Raw genomic sequence first — 19,140 nt, 5'->3', positions numbered from 1 at the left:
GGTTCTTGATGTGTTTGTGTCGAGACACACTCGATACAACGGGTTCGCCAAACGACTACTCGAGTCGCGTGACAGGACGTTTGCTGATGTTCCACACAAAATATGTTCTGAAGAACGATATTCACCTTTCAAGGTAACACTAAACATCCCATTGAAGTTCATATTTGAGCCAAAATATGTTCTGAAGAAAATTTTAACCTTGTAGAGCGGATAGGGATGACCCGTTCCTTCATACAGTTCAAACATACATGCATCTTGCATATCCAGATTCCTAGCATGCACAAACTCACTCCAACCTTTACCAAACTTGTAATTGTTGCCACTGTAATTGACTCTCACAGGAAAATTCTCCTTCTTGCACCTCAGAGTGATGAATTCATTCTTGAAATTTGACTGATGTTGTTCAGCATGATCATAGGGGATTGGCTGCATACAAAAACATAGTGAATGCTAGAAAAATGAACAAATGAGGAGGAAGAGATGGTGGAAGACTATACCAGTCGATAGTCTCCATTCACGTGGTTTACTTTCAATGTCACTGCAAAGCTCAATTCAGGGTTCTTTATAGCTGCTAATGCAGCCTCTCTAGCTGCTTCCTCATACTTCTCCAGGATAACAACACTGGTGGATGGACCACCTTTCACAATTTTCCTAGGTTTTGGTTGTGAGGGAGGTGAAGGTGGTTGTGGTGAATTCTCATCAGAGGTCCACTCTGTTAAGTCATAGAACTCAACATGCCTATCCATTGATAGATGAAGATGGAAGAAGGAGGATGATGGCAGAAGGAAGAGAGAAGATGATGGAAACATAGCGTCTGAATTCATGCCTATTTAAATCCTAAAAAACCTGCCATGGGCCATTCCTCTTCCCCATTTACTACCTGTCATTTACTCAGCATTTGACCACCACTTTTTGGGGAATCATACCCTCTGAATTCACCTGTCATTTACTCATCCTTCGCTATTGTAGCTTCTGCTTGATCACTTATTTGTTGCATGATATTGCATGCCACAGTTTTTCATCTCTGATAACTCAGGCTCTGAATTCACATGTCTGTTTTTCATGTTGTCATTAACTTACAACTCAACCTCTGAATTCACATGCCTCTGAATTTACATCTAGTACCCACAAACATATTATCATTAACTTACAATTTGTTTTTCGATACAGAAACATACTTAACTAAACGATTAAATTACATGTCCAAAGCTTCCCGTACCCGTGCTTTTAAATTATATAACTCGGCTTTGACATCTTCGTTCTCGGACTCCAAGAATGCACTACGCACTTAAGGACTTCGTTCTCTACCTTCACATCTTCGTCGTCACCTTCCAAGGCCGATATCTTGTCTTTAAGCCGTTTGATCTCGGCATTGAGATCGTCCACCTCCTCCTTCTTGTGGATCTGGAGACGATGAATCTGACATTGTAATTCATCAATCTTCTCTCTGAACATGTGAGTATCGGGAGCAAGTGGTATGCGAGTATCGGGAGCGTGTGGTCGCATTTCTGAAATACCGTATTTCTCATACAAATCCTCCTCGTCCTACACGGGAATTCCAAACATATCATCATATGCATCAAGTATCCAAATGAATAACAAACGACAATATATTGGCTTACTACGTCGTCGGACGAGGACACATCAGTAGAGTGTGGGATATACATCCCATAGTATGCTTGGCCATGGTTGCGCAACCACTCCTCAGTTCTGAATTCCTTGTGCAAGGCTTCTATTTCCCCCAAAAGAATACCGTCACTTTGTTCAGAATTCATATTCCCTCTACAGAGAACAACAATCTTATTGAACAACAATCTTTATTGAAAACACAATTAAACAACAATCTTATACAAACAGTCTTGCTCTCTGAATACAAGGATCAAAAGCATAGAGGTTGAGACGGACTCAGAGACTACAATCAAGCTAATAAAAAAGCTAAATCCAGTTTTGTCACACCTATAAGGATAGCTAACAAAGTTGTTGATCGCTTAGCCGTTTTTACCTTCGACCTTCCTTTCAGCTTACACATTTTAGGCAATCCTCACAACTCTATCTCAAACATTCTATATTTTGATGTAAGATCCAAACTTGCTTTTGTAAAACCATAAATTCAGTTCTGTAAAACCATAAATTCAGTTCTGTAAACCCTACACATTTCTTACATTCCTGTAAAACCATCAGCCCCATTATCTGGTGTTTTTGTTATTGTAGCTTGATTCTGTAAAACCATAAACCCTACACATTTCTTACATTCCTATTGTAGCTTGATTCTGGTGTTTTTACTTGTGTTATTACAGACCCATTATGTAAACTCTATCCAAGAATTCATCTCAGAACAGATTCAGTTCTAAAATGTAGATGCTCGTTTTGTTGCAGCTTTCCTAATGGGTCTGTAAGTTCAGCATCTACATTCTAAGTTATAAACCTCAGTACCAAATGCAGCAGTACAACTACAAAGAGGTTTCCAATGCAGCAGTACCATAGTTCTAAAATGCAGCAGTACCAACTACTACAAAGAGGTTTCTAAAATGAATCAGTTCCAATGCATCAGTTCTAAATTAGGTTTCTAATGCAGCAGTACCAAATTAGTTCAAAAATGCAGCAGTACAAAATTAGGTTTCCAATGAACAAGCAGTACCAAATTAGTTCTAAATTAGTTCCAATGAACAAGCAGTACCAAATTAGTTCTAAAATGCAGCAGTACCAAATTACCAAATTAGGGTTTAAGTGAGTAGCAAATTTCGGACGTTGAACTAGCACAAATTAGGGTTCCAATCGAGGGAGCGAATGTACCTGGACGAAGAAAATTTCGGACGTTGAGTAGCAGGTTCCAATCAAACTGGTTGAAGAAGGACGAAGAAGGATGCACAACAATTTCAGTAGATGGACGAAGAAGGATGCAGGTTCCAATCGGGAATCGTCGACGAAGATGGACGAATGCAGTTCAGAAGATGGATGCAAGAAAAAGAAGGACGAAGATGAATTGAAGGAGCAGAATTCCTGCTATGGATCTTCGTAGAAAGATGCAGCTCAGAGGACGAATGCAGTTTCAAAAAAGCAGTTCAGAAGAGGAATTGAGGGGCAACTTCGACCTCACAAGTTCAATCAAACTGGCTAAAACACCTTCAACCATGTATCCTTGGTTGATCAAAATTGATTGAAACAGCTTATCTTCAATCACCTTCAATCACCATGTATCCCGAACGCGATTTCGTCAACTAGTTGAAGCAAGTTCAATCACTTAAATAGGCATACCGAACGCAGCCTAATACTCAATCTAAAAAACACTAATAAGTAAGACCTCAAAGTAAAAAATATAAATCTTAATCTTACTCTTATCTTATCCTAATATATATATATATATACATATATATATATATATAAATTAGGGGGATTTCAAATCAATAAATATGAAATTACATTTTCCATCAAATGTTATTTAAGATTTTTAAATTCTATTGTTCCCTTTCGCCCCCGGTTAAGAACCCTATTCTTCTTAATGTGTTTCATTGTAAACGGACCATTCCAATCCACAATCAACTTAGACGTCCTCCACCATAAATCACAATTAAAGTATAAAGAAAATCAATTAAAAAACATTACAGAAATTGAACCATTGAGATCCCCAGTCAATTAAAACGCCATATGCCCTAAATAACCATTAAAGGTCTCAACTATGGCTTTTGGGAAATCACCATTAAAAATCTCAACCATGGAGTTTCAGAAACTATTCAACTTCCACAATACTAAACCACGGATGTGTATATACATCCCTACAAACACACCACTCAAGATCATACTCACCTCAGTTCCTTCCTCTACAACGCAGCAACAAGGAACAAGTCTGAAACAATGAACCGTGCTGGAGCTCCACAACCACCAATGGACAAGGCACTGACTCAATTGCTCTATCTTGGTCATGCTTACACTGCACTGGGGAACATAGTACACCAAAATACATATCCCTTTGCCTTTTTACTAGGATATTTCATTTTTTCGTATTTTTTGTTTGTTTCCTTTATTTTTATTGTGTTTTTTTCTTACCAACCAGCATGGTACAATGTAATATTGTAGATTCGAATAAACGGATTCCTAAGTTTTATTTGAGGAAAACAGTTAGATTGAGTAGACAAATATATTACGATATATAATATCATGAACTACAAAGATATTAAAATAAAAAGATGACGGAAATAAGTAACCTTTGTTTCAAATCAATTTACACAACAAGATTAACTACACCACTAACAATATGGAGAGAAAAAAATTATTATGTTGACTGACTAATATAAACACAATTATACATATAAAAAGTAAATGATTATCATTTTATTGGCCTAAATTAGATAGGATTGCTGGTATATTCGTAAGTTTTATTCAAGGAGAACAATGAGAATTAGTAGACAAATATATTACGGTATCTAATATCATGAAGTACAACGATATAAAAATTTATAAAATACCAACATAAGTGACCTTTGTCTAAAATCAATTTGCACAACGAGAATAATTACACCACTAAGAATATGAAAAAAAGGACAATTATTAGTGTTAGGTCACTAATATAAACACTCTTATATATAGAAAAAGTAAATGATTATCATTTTCATGGCCTAAATTACATAAGATTGGTGGATTGTTTGAAATATAGATCAAATAAAACTAGATTAAAATGTTAATAGAGTATTTTAATTTGTATTATTATTTTGTACAGGAAACATTTTAATTAGGTCAATTAGATAGGGTTGTTGAAAAATTCAAAATGTATCTACAATAAAACCAGCATAATAATATTAATATAGTATTTTAATGTATTATGATTCTTTATAGAAAAAAATACAATAAACCACAAGGGCATAAAAAAGAAAAGATAAGAAAAAACATAGAAAAAACTACACAATAAAATAAAGGAAACAAATAAAAAAATACGTAAAAAGAAACAATGGCCCGTGCGTAGCACAGGCCATAATTAGGGTGGTATAAAAAAAATCCTACTTAATATTCAATAATAATATTCAATGTGACTCTTGATCTTCCTACTTAATATTCAATAATAATATTCAGTGTGACTCTTGATCTTCCTGTGACCGGATGAATATATTAAATCATCATATATATTTCTTCCTTGATGATAATACTTAATGACAACGAACAAAGTAAGGTGCACGAAGAAAAAAAATGGAAATACAAGAAATAAGAAGACAAGGAATAGAGAATACCAACAGTAAAAATCATTCGACAAAAAACAGACAAACATTCAAAAACACAAGAAAAAACAAAAATTAAAATGAACATATAATAAAAAATTAGAAGAAAAAATGTTGAAGTACACGGTACCTAAGGAAATAAAAAAAGTGTGAATATGGAAAAATTAAACAAAAAATGTCAATCAGATAAAATAAGACAGACTTACTAACAAGTTTATTATTTAATTATTGGATTGAATTCTTATGAAATGATTGATGAGGTACAAAACACAAAAAGATTTCATTGTAACCAAACGAGACAAATAAAAAAACTTTAAAAAACGGTACCACAATACAACATGGTAAAAATGGAGAGTAAAAAAAATACAATATAATATATACATAACATAAAATACGCACAAGTGTAGAAAAAGGCGGCACGTAGCACGGACCCGAAATAATTCCTAGTGATGTGAATAGATTCCAATTCATCCGTGAACTGTTGATGGATTCGGTTCCAATTACATAAAAAACGCGGAAGGAAAGACTAACCTGACTTATGTAACTATTAATCCCTCCGTCCCTAAAAGATCTTCCCATTTCATTTTAGAGCACTATTCACGTTCTTAGATAATCTTCTCGATTTCTCTCAAAATATACTATAAAACATAGTCATGTGTGGTCTAGTTTTATCCGTCTCAACGAGTACTTTAATAATATATAATTTTTATAATTTTTATTACCACATATTTCGAGATATTTACGAAACAAAACTTGCATCGGCAAATACGCCAAAAGTTATGGGAAGATTAAATTGGGACGGAGGGAGTAATTAGCATACTGCAAATAAATAAAAACACAAGAGGTTTAGAGTGTGTTTGACCCAAGATATTATAATGGATATTTTCAATATAAGAGGTTAATTTGAATAGATTAATTTGGCTAAAGTTATTATAATATCATTATAATATAAAAGAGTAGTTTATTTTTTACACAAATTTTAAAATTAGAAAAGCCATTTTTTAAAAATAAATTCTATTATAAATACCCTAAACAAATATACCCTAGCTCTTACAAGGCTACAACAATTGGAAAAATTGGGGCTTGAAAAAACGCCTAATTTTGGTGATGAATGTTCTATAAGAAAAAACAAATACTAATAGTAAGTGAGTGGGCCTCTTTAGCCCGATAAATAAAGATATTGGGCTGAATAGTCTCATTGATTCAGCCTAGGGCTCATGGGTTTGTAGTCTCTCCGTATACATCAAGCAATACTATCATTTTGTGGTCGATGTATTAGTCTTTGCATGAGGTTTTAATTAATTACTACTTACCAATACCATGCACATGGAGTAGAAGGGGATGTTTGAACGTTCGGTTGATCTCACATCTACCTAACTATGAGAAAAGTTGTGGTAGACTGCACCATTATAATTATGTGAGATGAAATGAATAAGCAAGCCTGGAGGAATAAAGGACCACGTGCATATATATAGGGCCGGGGTAAGGACTTTAGGTAACTCTTTTCTTATCCCATTTTGTCCAATAGGTGTCAAAATACTAAAGAGAGTTCCGGGTTGGTTAGGGAAGATCTCCTATCTTTCAAGAAATCGTGATTGTGGTTGACCTGATTAGGGCTAAACTTTACCACCGACATTGCAAACTCATTCGTTTCATACCAAACTCAGATCTGGGTATGAGATATCCATGATCCATTTCATTAATCAATCACAATAATTTTCTACTATATTCCGTTAATACATGATAGGATGTATGTACTTATACTTTGCGTTTTATGAAAGGAGATTTCTCAAAAAATTAAACAAATAATTAAAATAAGTGAAATGATTTGACATAACACGCAAGAAAAAAGCACGCTAATAGACAAAAAGATTGATCATCAAAAGGGGCCAGACGGACCAACTAGGCTTCTTCAACCTTTTTCTTGTCTTGAGTCATGTGCTTTGTAAGCTCCAAACTGATCCAATCATGTTTAATTCCATTATCTGTCTCTTTATTGATCTATCTTGATCAAACGAAAGTCTTCTGGGTTTGACGCCTCACACCTCCAAACTCTCTCCTTTGTATATGGCCAAACGACTGAATCGACTCTCTTGAATAGTAACAACACCTACACTATACAATTTTTTCTCCTGGTCCTGTCCATCTTGATATAATCGTACATTTATTTCAACATCCATCTCTATCATCACCATTATTATTTCTTGTAATTGTTATTAGCAAACACTCTACATCATATAGCAATAGGGGCCTAACCCCCTTCTATGAAAACTAAGATTGATATCAAATATGTCAAACACTGGGTCCATGTATGATTGATATCCTGATATGAATATCATGTCATTATGATATAGTTATTTGAAATAATCTCATATCTTTGTAATGTAATGAGAATAATTTTTATGACCTTTAATAAGGGCCTCCAAAGTAGGGATACCAACGGGGTGGGTTTGGGGCGGGGAGTACTATCACGTCCATATCCCCATCCCCGTTTAGAATATTAGTTCCCATCTCCGTACCATCCTTGTCGGAATATATATATATATATCCTCCCATTTCCATCGGGTCCCCAGCCCACCGGGGATTCCCCGCCCCCGTTTCTCCTATTCATAAGTTAAAATTTTAAGATTTTTTTCATCCATTTTATAGACAAATTCAATGAAAAATGTATTTACATAGTACATATAACTGAAATACTATGCGTCTAATTATATAAATAAACTATTAACTAGTTTTATGTTTTAATATGGACAAATTATATCATAAAACAAAAAAAATTGATTAATTAGTATTCCGAAACAAGCATACGACACCTAATGGAAATTTCTCAGAGAGGGGATGTCCCACGCGGTTGGGATAGGGCAAAGAGCAGAACGGGGTGCCATTTCCCGCCCCATCCCCGTGAAGAAAATTTATTCTTCTACTCACCTCATCCCCTTTCCAATTAAAAATCCATGTCCCCGTCCCCGTATCGAGAATTCCCTATAAAAAAAACCGGATCCTCGCACCATTCCCTTACCTACTCCAAAGTCGAATCATTAAATAGAGCAGGTTTGATTTAGGGTCTGTTCGGTTCGCCAATGTTGTAACATGTTGATGCTGGTGCTGATGCTGGTACTGATACTTTTATTTGATAATGTTGCTGGTACTTTTATATATACTTATTGTCTGAATACACGTTCGGTAAAAAAATACTTATAAATTTTAAAATAAACTAAAATATCAAAAACACCCTTATAAATTTTAATAATAAAAAAAATTATAACCCTCCCTCCTTCATCCTCTTCCTTATTCGATTCTTTTTTTCCTGGTTACAACATCCTCTTGCGTTTCTTCTTCGTCCGTCTGTCACTGTCGACGTTGTCTGAACGGTTGCTTCCTCCATCTACACTAGAGGCCATCTACTGCCTTCAGCCAACGACCTCCACCTTTGCCAGCGGTCTTTCGCTTCATTTGTCTTCTCATGCCCCGAGATGTTCATCTCTCTTCCGGATGTTCAGACTGCGTTTTCGGCGGATTCCGGCACAGGTGCGGCCGGATCTGGTTATAGCAACCTCTCCCCCTCCAAATCCTCTTCCTTCTTCGTTTTTTTTCTTCTGGTTTGCATCAATGGAGGATTCTGGCGGATTCAAGGGCAGATCTGGGCGGAGAGTGCGAATCTGGGTGGATCTACGCAGGTGCGGCCGGCGGGATTGGACGACGGTGGGATTGGTTGACGGTGGCGGAGAGGAGAAAAAGAAACAGACCTGGATCTGGGCGGCACTAGCTTCAAAGGTTTCACCTGGTGGCTCCCGACGTCGAGCAGAAACGACGGTGGTGGCGGCTGGTGGCTCTCGCCGGAGAAGGAGAGAAGGAGGAGGTGGTGAAGAACAAGGTGAGGAAGAAAGAGTCGGGTCCTGAGAAAGGGGTAGAAATGAATTTCAAAAAAATGTTAGAAAAAAGTACTTCAAAAATAGCAAAAGCATCTATTTGATGCTTCTGATTTTTAGGGAAATAAGTGCTTCTAAGTACTTTTATTTTATTTTTAAGTAGACTAGCCGAACATGTCACATGAATACTTATTTTTTTTTTAAAGTAAAAAAAGCACTTAGAAGTATTTTTTTGGACGAACCGAATAGACATACGCAAGACTTAGAATTGACATCCTCCCTATTAAAGGGAGGCTAGTCCTAAATCATCCAAAGTGATTATATTTAAAAAAGAAGGCATGTCCATAACGACCATAGTTGTCGCTCCTCATCCTCTAGTTGGGCTGAATCCATAGAAATTGATGTTGGGCCCAAAGTGTGGGGACTCTATGGTTGACATTAAGTCATTAACAATCTCCATACAGCTTATTTACCTAGGACGGTTTTTTCCGTTTCAAAATATTATGTAAGGCGGTTTTCCATTTTAATTTAATACTAGTTTTTTTAAGGGATTCATTTTTTTGGTAGAAATTTCATTCTATATTTATGTCCATTCATATCTAGGGTTTAACATCATCCGTTGATGACCGTTTCACCCACCATCTAATCCAGCTTTTACGGATAAAACCCGAAATAAATATGGATGATGGGTGAAACAAATTATAGGTGAACAGATGATGGATTGGATGTGGATGATGAAAGATCACCCATCACCCGTCGCCCACCACCCACCGATCACCTTATATTATATAAAAATATAATTATATATATTATATATAAATAATTACCTATCTTAATTTTTGCATAAAAATTTAAAAGCAAAATATTGGCTATTCTAAAACTGAGTAAGATTGCAAGGGATATACTGGATATTCCAGCATCAAGTGTTGCATCTGAGAGTGTTTTTAGTGATGGTGGTAGAGTAGTGACTGCACACCGCGTAAACTGAGTTCAGAGACTGTTGAAACACTAATGTGTTTAAGAAATTGGAATTATGGAAATACTTTATGTATATTTTTAGTTCTTGTTTTATTCTGTTGTATACTTCATAATTTCTATATGAATCTAGGTATGGGTATGGTTAATCTTCTAGACAATGAAAATGGTGAAGATGAAGAATAAGCTTCTGATGGAATGAACTATGTTAGCGAAAGCTTAACTTTTAACTTAACAATCATTTCGGGCTTTAAGTAGTTTAGTTTCAAATTTCATCTTCAATGGATAAATTAAAATTTGAAATATATTGTCTTTAAGTATTTATGTTAACTATATTTTTAGTTCTTGTGATATTATATGTGTTGCTAGGATCTTAAGGACAACTTTTTTTAAAAAAATTACAAGTTACAAGGAAGAAGACAACGAGATGAAAGAGTTGTTTAATTTTTTGTCTTTTAATAACTTTTTTAAAATTTTTTATCCTTTTTTATGTAATATTTTTTAAATTTTCGACATCACATAATTTATAGAAGTGTTGAGAACATGAATTGTCCCGTGTGTTTTTTGGATTGTGAATTTTTAAATGATTGTAAACTTTGTATATGAAGTTGATGAAAATATAATGAGAAAGTTAGGTGGATAAATGGGTCTACCCGCTTCATCCATTTTATACGTGGATGATGGATGGGCGGATGACGGATGATACTTTAAATGTGTGGGTTTGGGTGATGAAAAAAATAGGTGAATAGATGATGGAAGTGATACTTTTATCCACTATCCGACCCATTTTAACCCTATTCATATCTGTAGCTAGCCATCTGTACGTTGAATTGCAATACTTGTATGGATATCTGTTAACTTTATAGATACTAGGGGTGACCCGCGTGCTACGCACGTGGGGTCAAATATATGTACACCGTTGTGTAATTTTGTACTGTGTTGTATTATGTGGTAAGCTCGATATGTAATATAAGATGAGAACTTGAAAAAGTAATAGTAATATTCCGTATTTTCATTAAAGAAAATTGTAATATTTTACTCTATCTATGTTAATTATGATAGTTGATTGGTTAAAAACAAAGTGAGTTACGAATTATAGAAAAAAATGATAATACTATAGAATTGCATTTTTAATTCTTGTATAAATGCTTAAAATAATATTTTTATGAATATAGGTAGTAATAGTATGTAACTAACTAGATACGTTCTATTGGATCAAAGTTAAAGAGTTTCAACTTATTAGTCCTTCCATATGCAATGGTGAGAATATGATACAACAATCATATGTTATGTGCATGAAGAACAAAAATAACTTCAACCAAAAATATCTCAATTGTAGTTCGAAGTACGCCCACTACGGACGGCACTACAACTTCATTAGTACTTAGGTAATTTTGAATTGAGATTACTACAAGTGTCTGTACAGGAGGCTTTTCCCTATAAAACTAAGAAATGAAACCAGAAATTAAACTGAAAATAAGTGAACACAAGAATTTAGGAGAATTGCCTTAACCGTAAACTAACTTTTATGAGAGCTGGCCATTAAGAACACGGATACGTAAAGAAGTACCTTTAACTTGTTCCTATTATAGTGGAGTCGTGAGGAAGCACAACTGATTCGTTTAGGAGAGAAGATGGACCTTTGCCCGATCAGCTACCACCACATGGTTATGCTTGTTTAATTAAGCTCGGTCATCATAAATAGAAGAAGTCAATTCTCGAGTCAATTTTCTTCAGTTGCATTCCCCAGTCAAATAGCTGTCAAGTTCCAGTCTTTATGCGTTTTTGTGTCTTAGATATAAGTACGTTTTCCTAAACCTTCTCATTACAAATAATGATTTCAAATTTCATATTGCTTTATTGTTCGGAACTGAAAAATACAACATTGTTTCATCGAATAGCGTAAGTTGTAGATTACAGTGAGGAAAAAGACTTAAACTTCATTTTGTGTAAGGTCTACCAATCTTTCAGGGATAGAAGTCCATTCAAATGACTCTATATTCTTCACGGTTCCGACCAAACAAACCCATCTGACCAATACGAAAAATAATTGCATCCAATGGCCCATTAGAGGTAATATTAGTTAACTCCACCTCCTTCAATAATAAACACAAGCTAGCTAGAATGCATATGATGTCAGAAGACTCCGAACACATAATGATGTGATTATATTTATATAAATTGTTGAGTTTCATATATAGCAAGAAAGGATGATGAGTAGAAAAAGATTGGAAAGAAAATTCTAATGCAACATGATATAAAATACATATAGATATCGCCATACAACATAGATTTCACCAGGTTCTCTGCATTCACGTGGCTTGAAAGGACTTCCTTCATGAACACCTGGATCAACTATCAAAGTCCATTGGCAATTCCGTTTTTAAAGTCCAAGAGTACCATGAGAAGGTTCCCTGTAACCTCGACATCACCATGAACTTTGATTTATACAACATGAAAGGATGTAAAGATGTTCAGACAATAATCAGTTATGGTATTTGCAAAATGTTCATTGGTAGTATTCATCAAGTGTTCTCTGAGTAGTAACCATCATGTAGTAAACTAAGAAGTATACATGTAACCTCAACATCCGAAAGGAAGAAATTTTGTGAAGCACAAAGAAAACTCACTCGACACCTCTCTTCTTCGTATCTTTGTTATCGGTGACTTTTTCTCTTGATCGCTTGTGAAATATTGTCAGACGGGTTTTAAAATACGTAATTCCATTCGACATAATTCAAACTTCACTTCATAATTACACTTAGAACACGACATGAAAACAAAGAAAGAAAGGAAATTTGTGGTGTGATAAAAAATGCCCAACAACAACCGTAAGTAGCTTAAGATTAAAGGCTCTTCTCGTCATAAGAATTTTCATAATCTCAAACTAATTGGTGGGAATATCATCGAGCAGGTGGAGTGCAAACTAAACATATCAAATATTATACATGGAAAAATTGACAAACTTGTAGGCACAAATACAGTGAGAAAAACCGCAGAAATGGAGGCAAAAAAGTTAGGTCAAGCTTACATGTAATCTTGAAGCATCAGACTCGTGATCCTCCTTTATGTTTAATTAACAAGAGAAGTTGTTTAGTGTTTGTAATTAATCAAATAATTTGGAGAGGATCGAAAGCCAGTTGCTGCTTGTAGAGTGCATAGTAGGGGCAAAATGGTGAGGTGGTACGTGGAAGAGGCAGTGAGAGATGATGTGACAAGAAGAGAGTGTTAATGGCGTATTGCAAAAGAATCATGAAAGTAGATCAAATTTTTTCTGGGTAGAAAGAAATGAAATTGTTTCTGAGAGGGAAAGATAGAAGGCGGTGGCTGCAAGCAGGAAGAATAGATGGAGACTTCATGATAAATAGAGGCTTGACACATACTGTATAGGCCTCAGTAATAGACATGTAGATGTTGATGATACTCCCTCCGTCCCATAATCTTCTTCCCCTTTTATTTTTTAGCACTATTAACACTTTTAGAGAATCTTCTCGATTTCTCTCGATGTATATGCAAAAACATAGTCATGTGTGATATTGTTTTATTCGTCTTAACGAGTGCTTTAATTACATATAAATTTTACGATTTTTTACTGACATATATTTACGATATATTTAGGATATAAAGCGTGTCTCGGTAAATGGGCTCAAAAGAAGTGGGAAGAACATTATGGGACGGGGGAGTAAAATAATTAAAAATAAATAAATTAATGTACAATATGATACTGTAGACTTCTCTCGATGTATATGCAAAAACATAGTCATGTGTGATCTTGTTTTATTCGTCTTAACGAGTACTTTAAGTACATATAATTTTTACGATTTTTTAGTGACATATATTTAGAATATATTTAGGATATAAAATGTGTCTCGGCAAATGAGCTCAAAAAGTGGGAAGAAAATTATGGGACGAAGGAAGTAAAAGAATTTCAAAAATAAAAAAATAATATATAGAATGAACTATATATCATTCATTTGGCATGGCTTCCAAAGTTCAGTTATGGATTTATCTTCCACATCTCATGCACCTGTCGACCATGTCATATATGTGAACTACATGTATAGTTTGAGCCTTTTTCCGCTACATTCTCTAATCGAAAAAACATCCCACGATAGACTCTCACTAGTTTGATTCAAAACGTTGCACATAAAGTCGCCACTTAATTCGGAGTACTTGATAGTTTATCTCATGCCAATCTAAACCTAGCCAATAGGTCAAAATAATGTACTGCTATTCATAATTCGCCACTTACAAACTACTCCAACATGTAAAATGTCAGAAACTATAGGCACAATAAATTTTACAGCTATCCAAATCGTACAATTTTCATATTAAAAAAACTATTGTTCTTGCCTATCAAATTCAATTCGTACAGTTGGTAGATACCCTCAATTACTCCTACAAACTTCCTATATTTATTCGCATCTCTTCCATCTCCTTTTTCTCATACACTTATAACCCTAAAAAAAACCAAAACTAATTAATTAATTAACCATGGACTTAGCAGACACCTTCCTCTTCCTCCTCACCGGCGTCTTCCTCCTCTTCTGGTGGCGCCGTTGCTCTACCTCAGGCAAAACCGTGAGGAATCTCCCGCCGGCGGTACCAGGCTGGCCGTTGGTCGGAAACCTATTTCAAGTCATAATGGAACGAAGGCCGTTCATCTATGTAGTGGCCGATCTCCGGAAGAAGTATGGACCCATATTCACTCTCCAAATGGGTCAAAGGAAAATGGTCATCGTGACCAGCTCGGAGCTGACTCACGAGGCGCTGGTCCAGCGTGGACCACTGTTCGCCACGCGGCCGCCGGACTCGCCTATAAGGTTGGTGTTCAGTATGGGGAAGTGCGCTATCAACTCGGCCGAGTATGGGCCCCTGTGGCGGACACTGAGGAGGAACTTTGTGACGGAGATGATTAGTCCGACCCGGGTCCGACAGTGCGCGTGGATCAGGAAATGGGCGTTTGAAACTCATCTTGAGAGGATGAAGAAAGAAGGGCTTGAGAATGGTTATGTTGAGGTCATGAATAACTGTAGACTCACCATTTGTAGTATCCTCATTTGCATCTGCTTTGGCGCTAAGATTTCCGAAGAATGGATCAGGTACAGATTTATGATATTTTGACCCTATAATCTATAAAATAGTCTCATTAGCTATAAAATGTTGTTCAGATTTGTTAATTACTAAACCTTAATAGTCTTGGTCACTTGTATCAAGTGAATCATGTGTGGTCTCTATTACATATTATCACATTTTGCCATTTAGGGAACATATTATACTCCACCCAATCTAAAAAACTGTCTTTTTAAGCTCTAGAATTTGATTCAATGTATTTATTATTTTAGCATCTTTTATTGCATTTTTCATTTTTCTGATTTAATTAATTAAACAACATATTATTAATTTTTACCAATTTCTGATCTTTTCATATCAGCATTAATAATCTAACCAATAAAACTATATAGAAAATAAATGGATATAAAAATTATGAATTTTATTGAGGAGTTGAATGAATAATGATTTTTCTTAATATGTGTGATTTTTTAAATGAGACTTAAATTGGAAATATAGTTGAAATATATATTAATTGATAATATAAGTGAGTGATGTATTAGGGATATTGAGAGCGTCCTAAAGGACGTGATGATGATGACGTCACCAAAGCTGCCGGATTTCCTGCCAGTGCTAACACCGTTGTTCAGGGGACATCTGAAGGCGGCGAAGGAACTGAGGAAGAAGCAACTAAAGTGTGTGACGCCTCTCATAAAAGGCCGTAGGGCTTACGTGGAGAGCGGAGGAAACCCTGCCAGCACATCTCTGACCATGGCCAGTGCCATTGGAGCCGCCTACGTGGACTCTCTGTTTGGACTTGAGGCCCCTACTCGCGGAAAGCTCGGAGACGACGAACTCGTCACGCTCGTCTCCGAGATCATCAGCGCCGGAACTGACACTAGCGCCACCGCCACTGAGTGGGCCTTACTCCATTTGGTCCAAGATCATGACATTCAACAACGACTCTATGAAGAAGTCGTAGGAGTTGTAGGTAATACAATATTAAATTTAATGATTATAGTGACATTACAATACTCCAATATGAAAGGTTCGTTTGTTGTACTAAATTATAGTGATGGTTTTGACTATAAAAGGATTTATACAAAAAACAGTTTTGTGATTTGACATCACTATAACATTTTTATGTCAAAACATATTTTTTTTAGCCCCAAAAACATGGCATTTAATCTCACTTAAAAACCTACCTATAAGAACAATAAAAGCAAAACAAAACCACCCTAAATGTGGGACGTTTGGTACTCTAGTACTATTACTCGTTAAGCATTTTACTTAAACGTCTCAATTTTGCTATTTATAGGCCGTTTAATTATATTGATCTCGTTAATGATAATGTAATTGGTGACATATTGATAAATAAAAAGGGATCTTTCTAATTTATGTGCTTTGATAAAATTAGAATGTATTAAAATTAATGGTTTAGGATCGGTAAAACATATCTTATTTCATAAAGGTCAATAGACTTTAATTATGAATTTAATATTTTAGATACAATTATTATATTTGAAAACCGCTCTAGTTTACTTAATACAGTTATTTAAGTTCATAAAGTAATATTAGTTAAAATTTGTTGACATAGAATAGCGTAACCTATGTAAAAACCGGAAATTTCCTCTAAGATTGACATGTCACTCTTATAATATTAGGTAAAGACGGTTCCATTGCGGAAGAGGATACTGAGAAAATGCCGTTCCTTAGTGCAATCGTGAAGGAGACATTCCGGCGCCACCCACCGAGCCACTTCATGCTGTCTCACGGTGCAATCAAGGAGACGGAGCTTGCCGGATACACCATCCCTACCGACGTCAGCGTGGAGTTCTACACGGCGTGGCATACCCAGAACCCCGATGCCTGGAAGGATCCTGATGAGTTCCGACCGGAAAGGTTTCTTCCCGGCGGGGAAGGGTATGACGTGGATATAACGGGTACCAAAGCCATCAGGATGATGCCGTTTGGGGCGGGTCGTCGGATCTGCCCGGCTTGGTCTCTAGGGTTGCTCCATATCAACATGATGCTTGCTCGGATGATCCAGGCGTTTAAATGGGTACCCTTCCCGGGTTCTCCGCCTGACCCGACTGAGACCTATGCTTTTACCATTGTCATGAAAAACCCTCTTAAGGCTGTTATTCTACCACGGTGAAAATACGGGCTTGGTTATTGGTATATAATGTCCTCTGAAATCAAAACCCCTCTCAAATGATCGATCGATGTTATCTCTTCTTTATTTTTACTCTGCCGAGAACGTTGATGTTGTTCTAATAGAAATTTGTTGAGAAAAACTGTATTAGGTTTGGTGTTTGCCGATTCAATTTGATGTAATTTCAGATCAATTCAAATCATTCAACTACAACTTATTTCCTTTTTGGTGAGCTAAGATACATTTCATCCACAGTGAATACACGCTTAGACAGCTAGTGCAAGCTGTATGTAGGTTTAAATTGATTGCTGATTACAGTAAGTAGATATAGTAATGGGGAGTAGTATATTGCCACTCTTGGTTGCTGCAGTGCAAATTAAAGAGTGTAGGATTAAAGAGTGGAAAAGGAAGCAGTAATAAATGTAGAGATAGAATCGGAGTATCGATCTGAATATGGAATTGAATGCAAGATGATGGAGGTAGGCAACGTACGTAAATGTAGGATTGGGTTGAAAGTTAGTTGGCAAGTGCCGAATTTCCTTGTGTATAAGGTTTTGTAGTTGGTCAAAAGATATAGCTCGGGACACTTGTGAATGGTTAATTTTTTGTTACACACACTCGTATAAGGGATAAATGTAGAGGTAGCAGGTGCCGGTGAGCTGTATTTATTTGAGTTTATTTCTAAGGAGTAGTGAAGTGTATATGTATTATAGACACGGGGTAGTTGATAAAGCCAACCCTAATTAATGTGTAGTTGGAGGGGAAGAGTGGAATGGGTATTGAATCGCGTGATCTCCGCCTACGGATAGAGATCACATATGCTATGAATGTCTGTCAATAATAGTAGTGTTTCAAGGATCTTCTTCCAAATCATGAAATAAAAGAACTATAGTATAGTGTTTTATATGGACTTATATTAACCGGGGCCGTCGTCAACCCATTTTGGAGCTTGATAGCCATACAAATACAAAGGAGAGAAGTTCACATATATTTGTCGTGTAGCCCAAGAAATTGATTCTTTGTACGGAAATTCCTTGCGGTGATATAAGGTTTTGTTTATTCTATAATTCAAATTTTTTATGTAAGTATGGTTTTGTGATAATTTGCGTCAAATATCTATTCGTCTTTAATTTATTTAAATCGAGAATTTTAAATGCGATTTTATTAAGACATTTTCTTATCTAGATTATTAATTTCATGTAATTGATGATTTTAGTTTCTCAATTTTTAAAAAAAATCAATTTAAAATTTATCTGATATAATGGGTATGTTTTGGACAAATGAGTAATGTCAAAAACTCAAAGTTATTATACAGAATATACACGATATTTGGATATTTCGTGGAATAGACAAAACCTCATAATTACCAAGAAGAATTTCCGTTGTTTTATTTTAGATTCCTAATTAATTGATTCTTAAACAGTCTATAGTCATACTATTTGATTTTGAAAATACTCTTTCAACTTTTTTAAAAGGTAAGTAATTATATAAGGGCCTCAAATACAAACTAGAGGAATGGTTTCCATGAAACCAAGCTTCTTTTACCATCACTTCAACCAGATCATAAAATGATTTGCCATGGATTCAATGCTATTAATTACCCTCTTGGGAAATTCTAAAACCATCATCCAAAAAGTAAGGACACTCTCAACATAGCTTTAATTATTTGGGCCCTACCTTCATTGGAGGTAAGCCTAGCACTTCTTGCTCATAACAAGATTTTGAATTTGCTGAAGAGAGGATTAAAATCATCAAATTTAAGAGCTTTGAAATGAAGAGGGACTCCCAAATACTTCACATGGAACAAGACTTGAATGAATCCAAGAATTCTATTGCATTCGGTCTTTCTAACTTCATCAATACCACCATAGAAAACCTTGGT

At 35.6% G+C, this 19,140-nt stretch overlaps 1 protein-coding gene across 1 annotated transcript; it reads left to right on the top strand.

Annotated features, from left to right (window-relative positions):
• The first annotated feature begins 14,545 nt into the window (after positions 1-14,545).
• LOC141250271 (uncharacterized) lies at positions 14,546-17,261 on the top strand. The gene is made up of 3 exons (XM_073669910.1): positions 14,546-15,153; positions 15,667-16,094; positions 16,768-17,261. The coding sequence occupies exons 1-3, from the start codon at positions 14,546-14,548 to the stop codon at positions 17,259-17,261; spliced, it is 1,530 nt and encodes a 509-aa protein (XP_073526011.1).
• Positions 17,262-19,140: the final 1,879 nt, after the last annotated feature.

This window comes from Phyllobates terribilis, unplaced genomic scaffold (assembly GCF_046119375.1).
Source record: "Phyllobates terribilis strain yellow unplaced genomic scaffold, ASM4611937v1 Scaffold_5512__1_contigs__length_51159, whole genome shotgun sequence".
NCBI lineage: Eukaryota > Metazoa > Chordata > Amphibia > Anura > Dendrobatidae > Phyllobates > Phyllobates terribilis.
This window is presented reverse-complemented; position numbering and strand designations above follow the sequence as displayed.

Bases quoted from the DNA above. Each gene is read 5' to 3' on its own strand.
- LOC141250271 (XM_073669910.1), top strand. From the start codon at position 14,546: ATGGACTTAGCAGACACCTTCCTCTTCCTCCTCACCGGCGTCTTCCTC. The intron at 15,154-15,666 runs GTACAGATTTAT...GTGATGTATTAG, and splicing joins ATTTCCGAAGAATGGATCAG to GGATATTGAGAGCGTCCTAA. The intron at 16,095-16,767 runs GTAATACAATAT...TTATAATATTAG, and splicing joins AGAAGTCGTAGGAGTTGTAG to GTAAAGACGGTTCCATTGCG.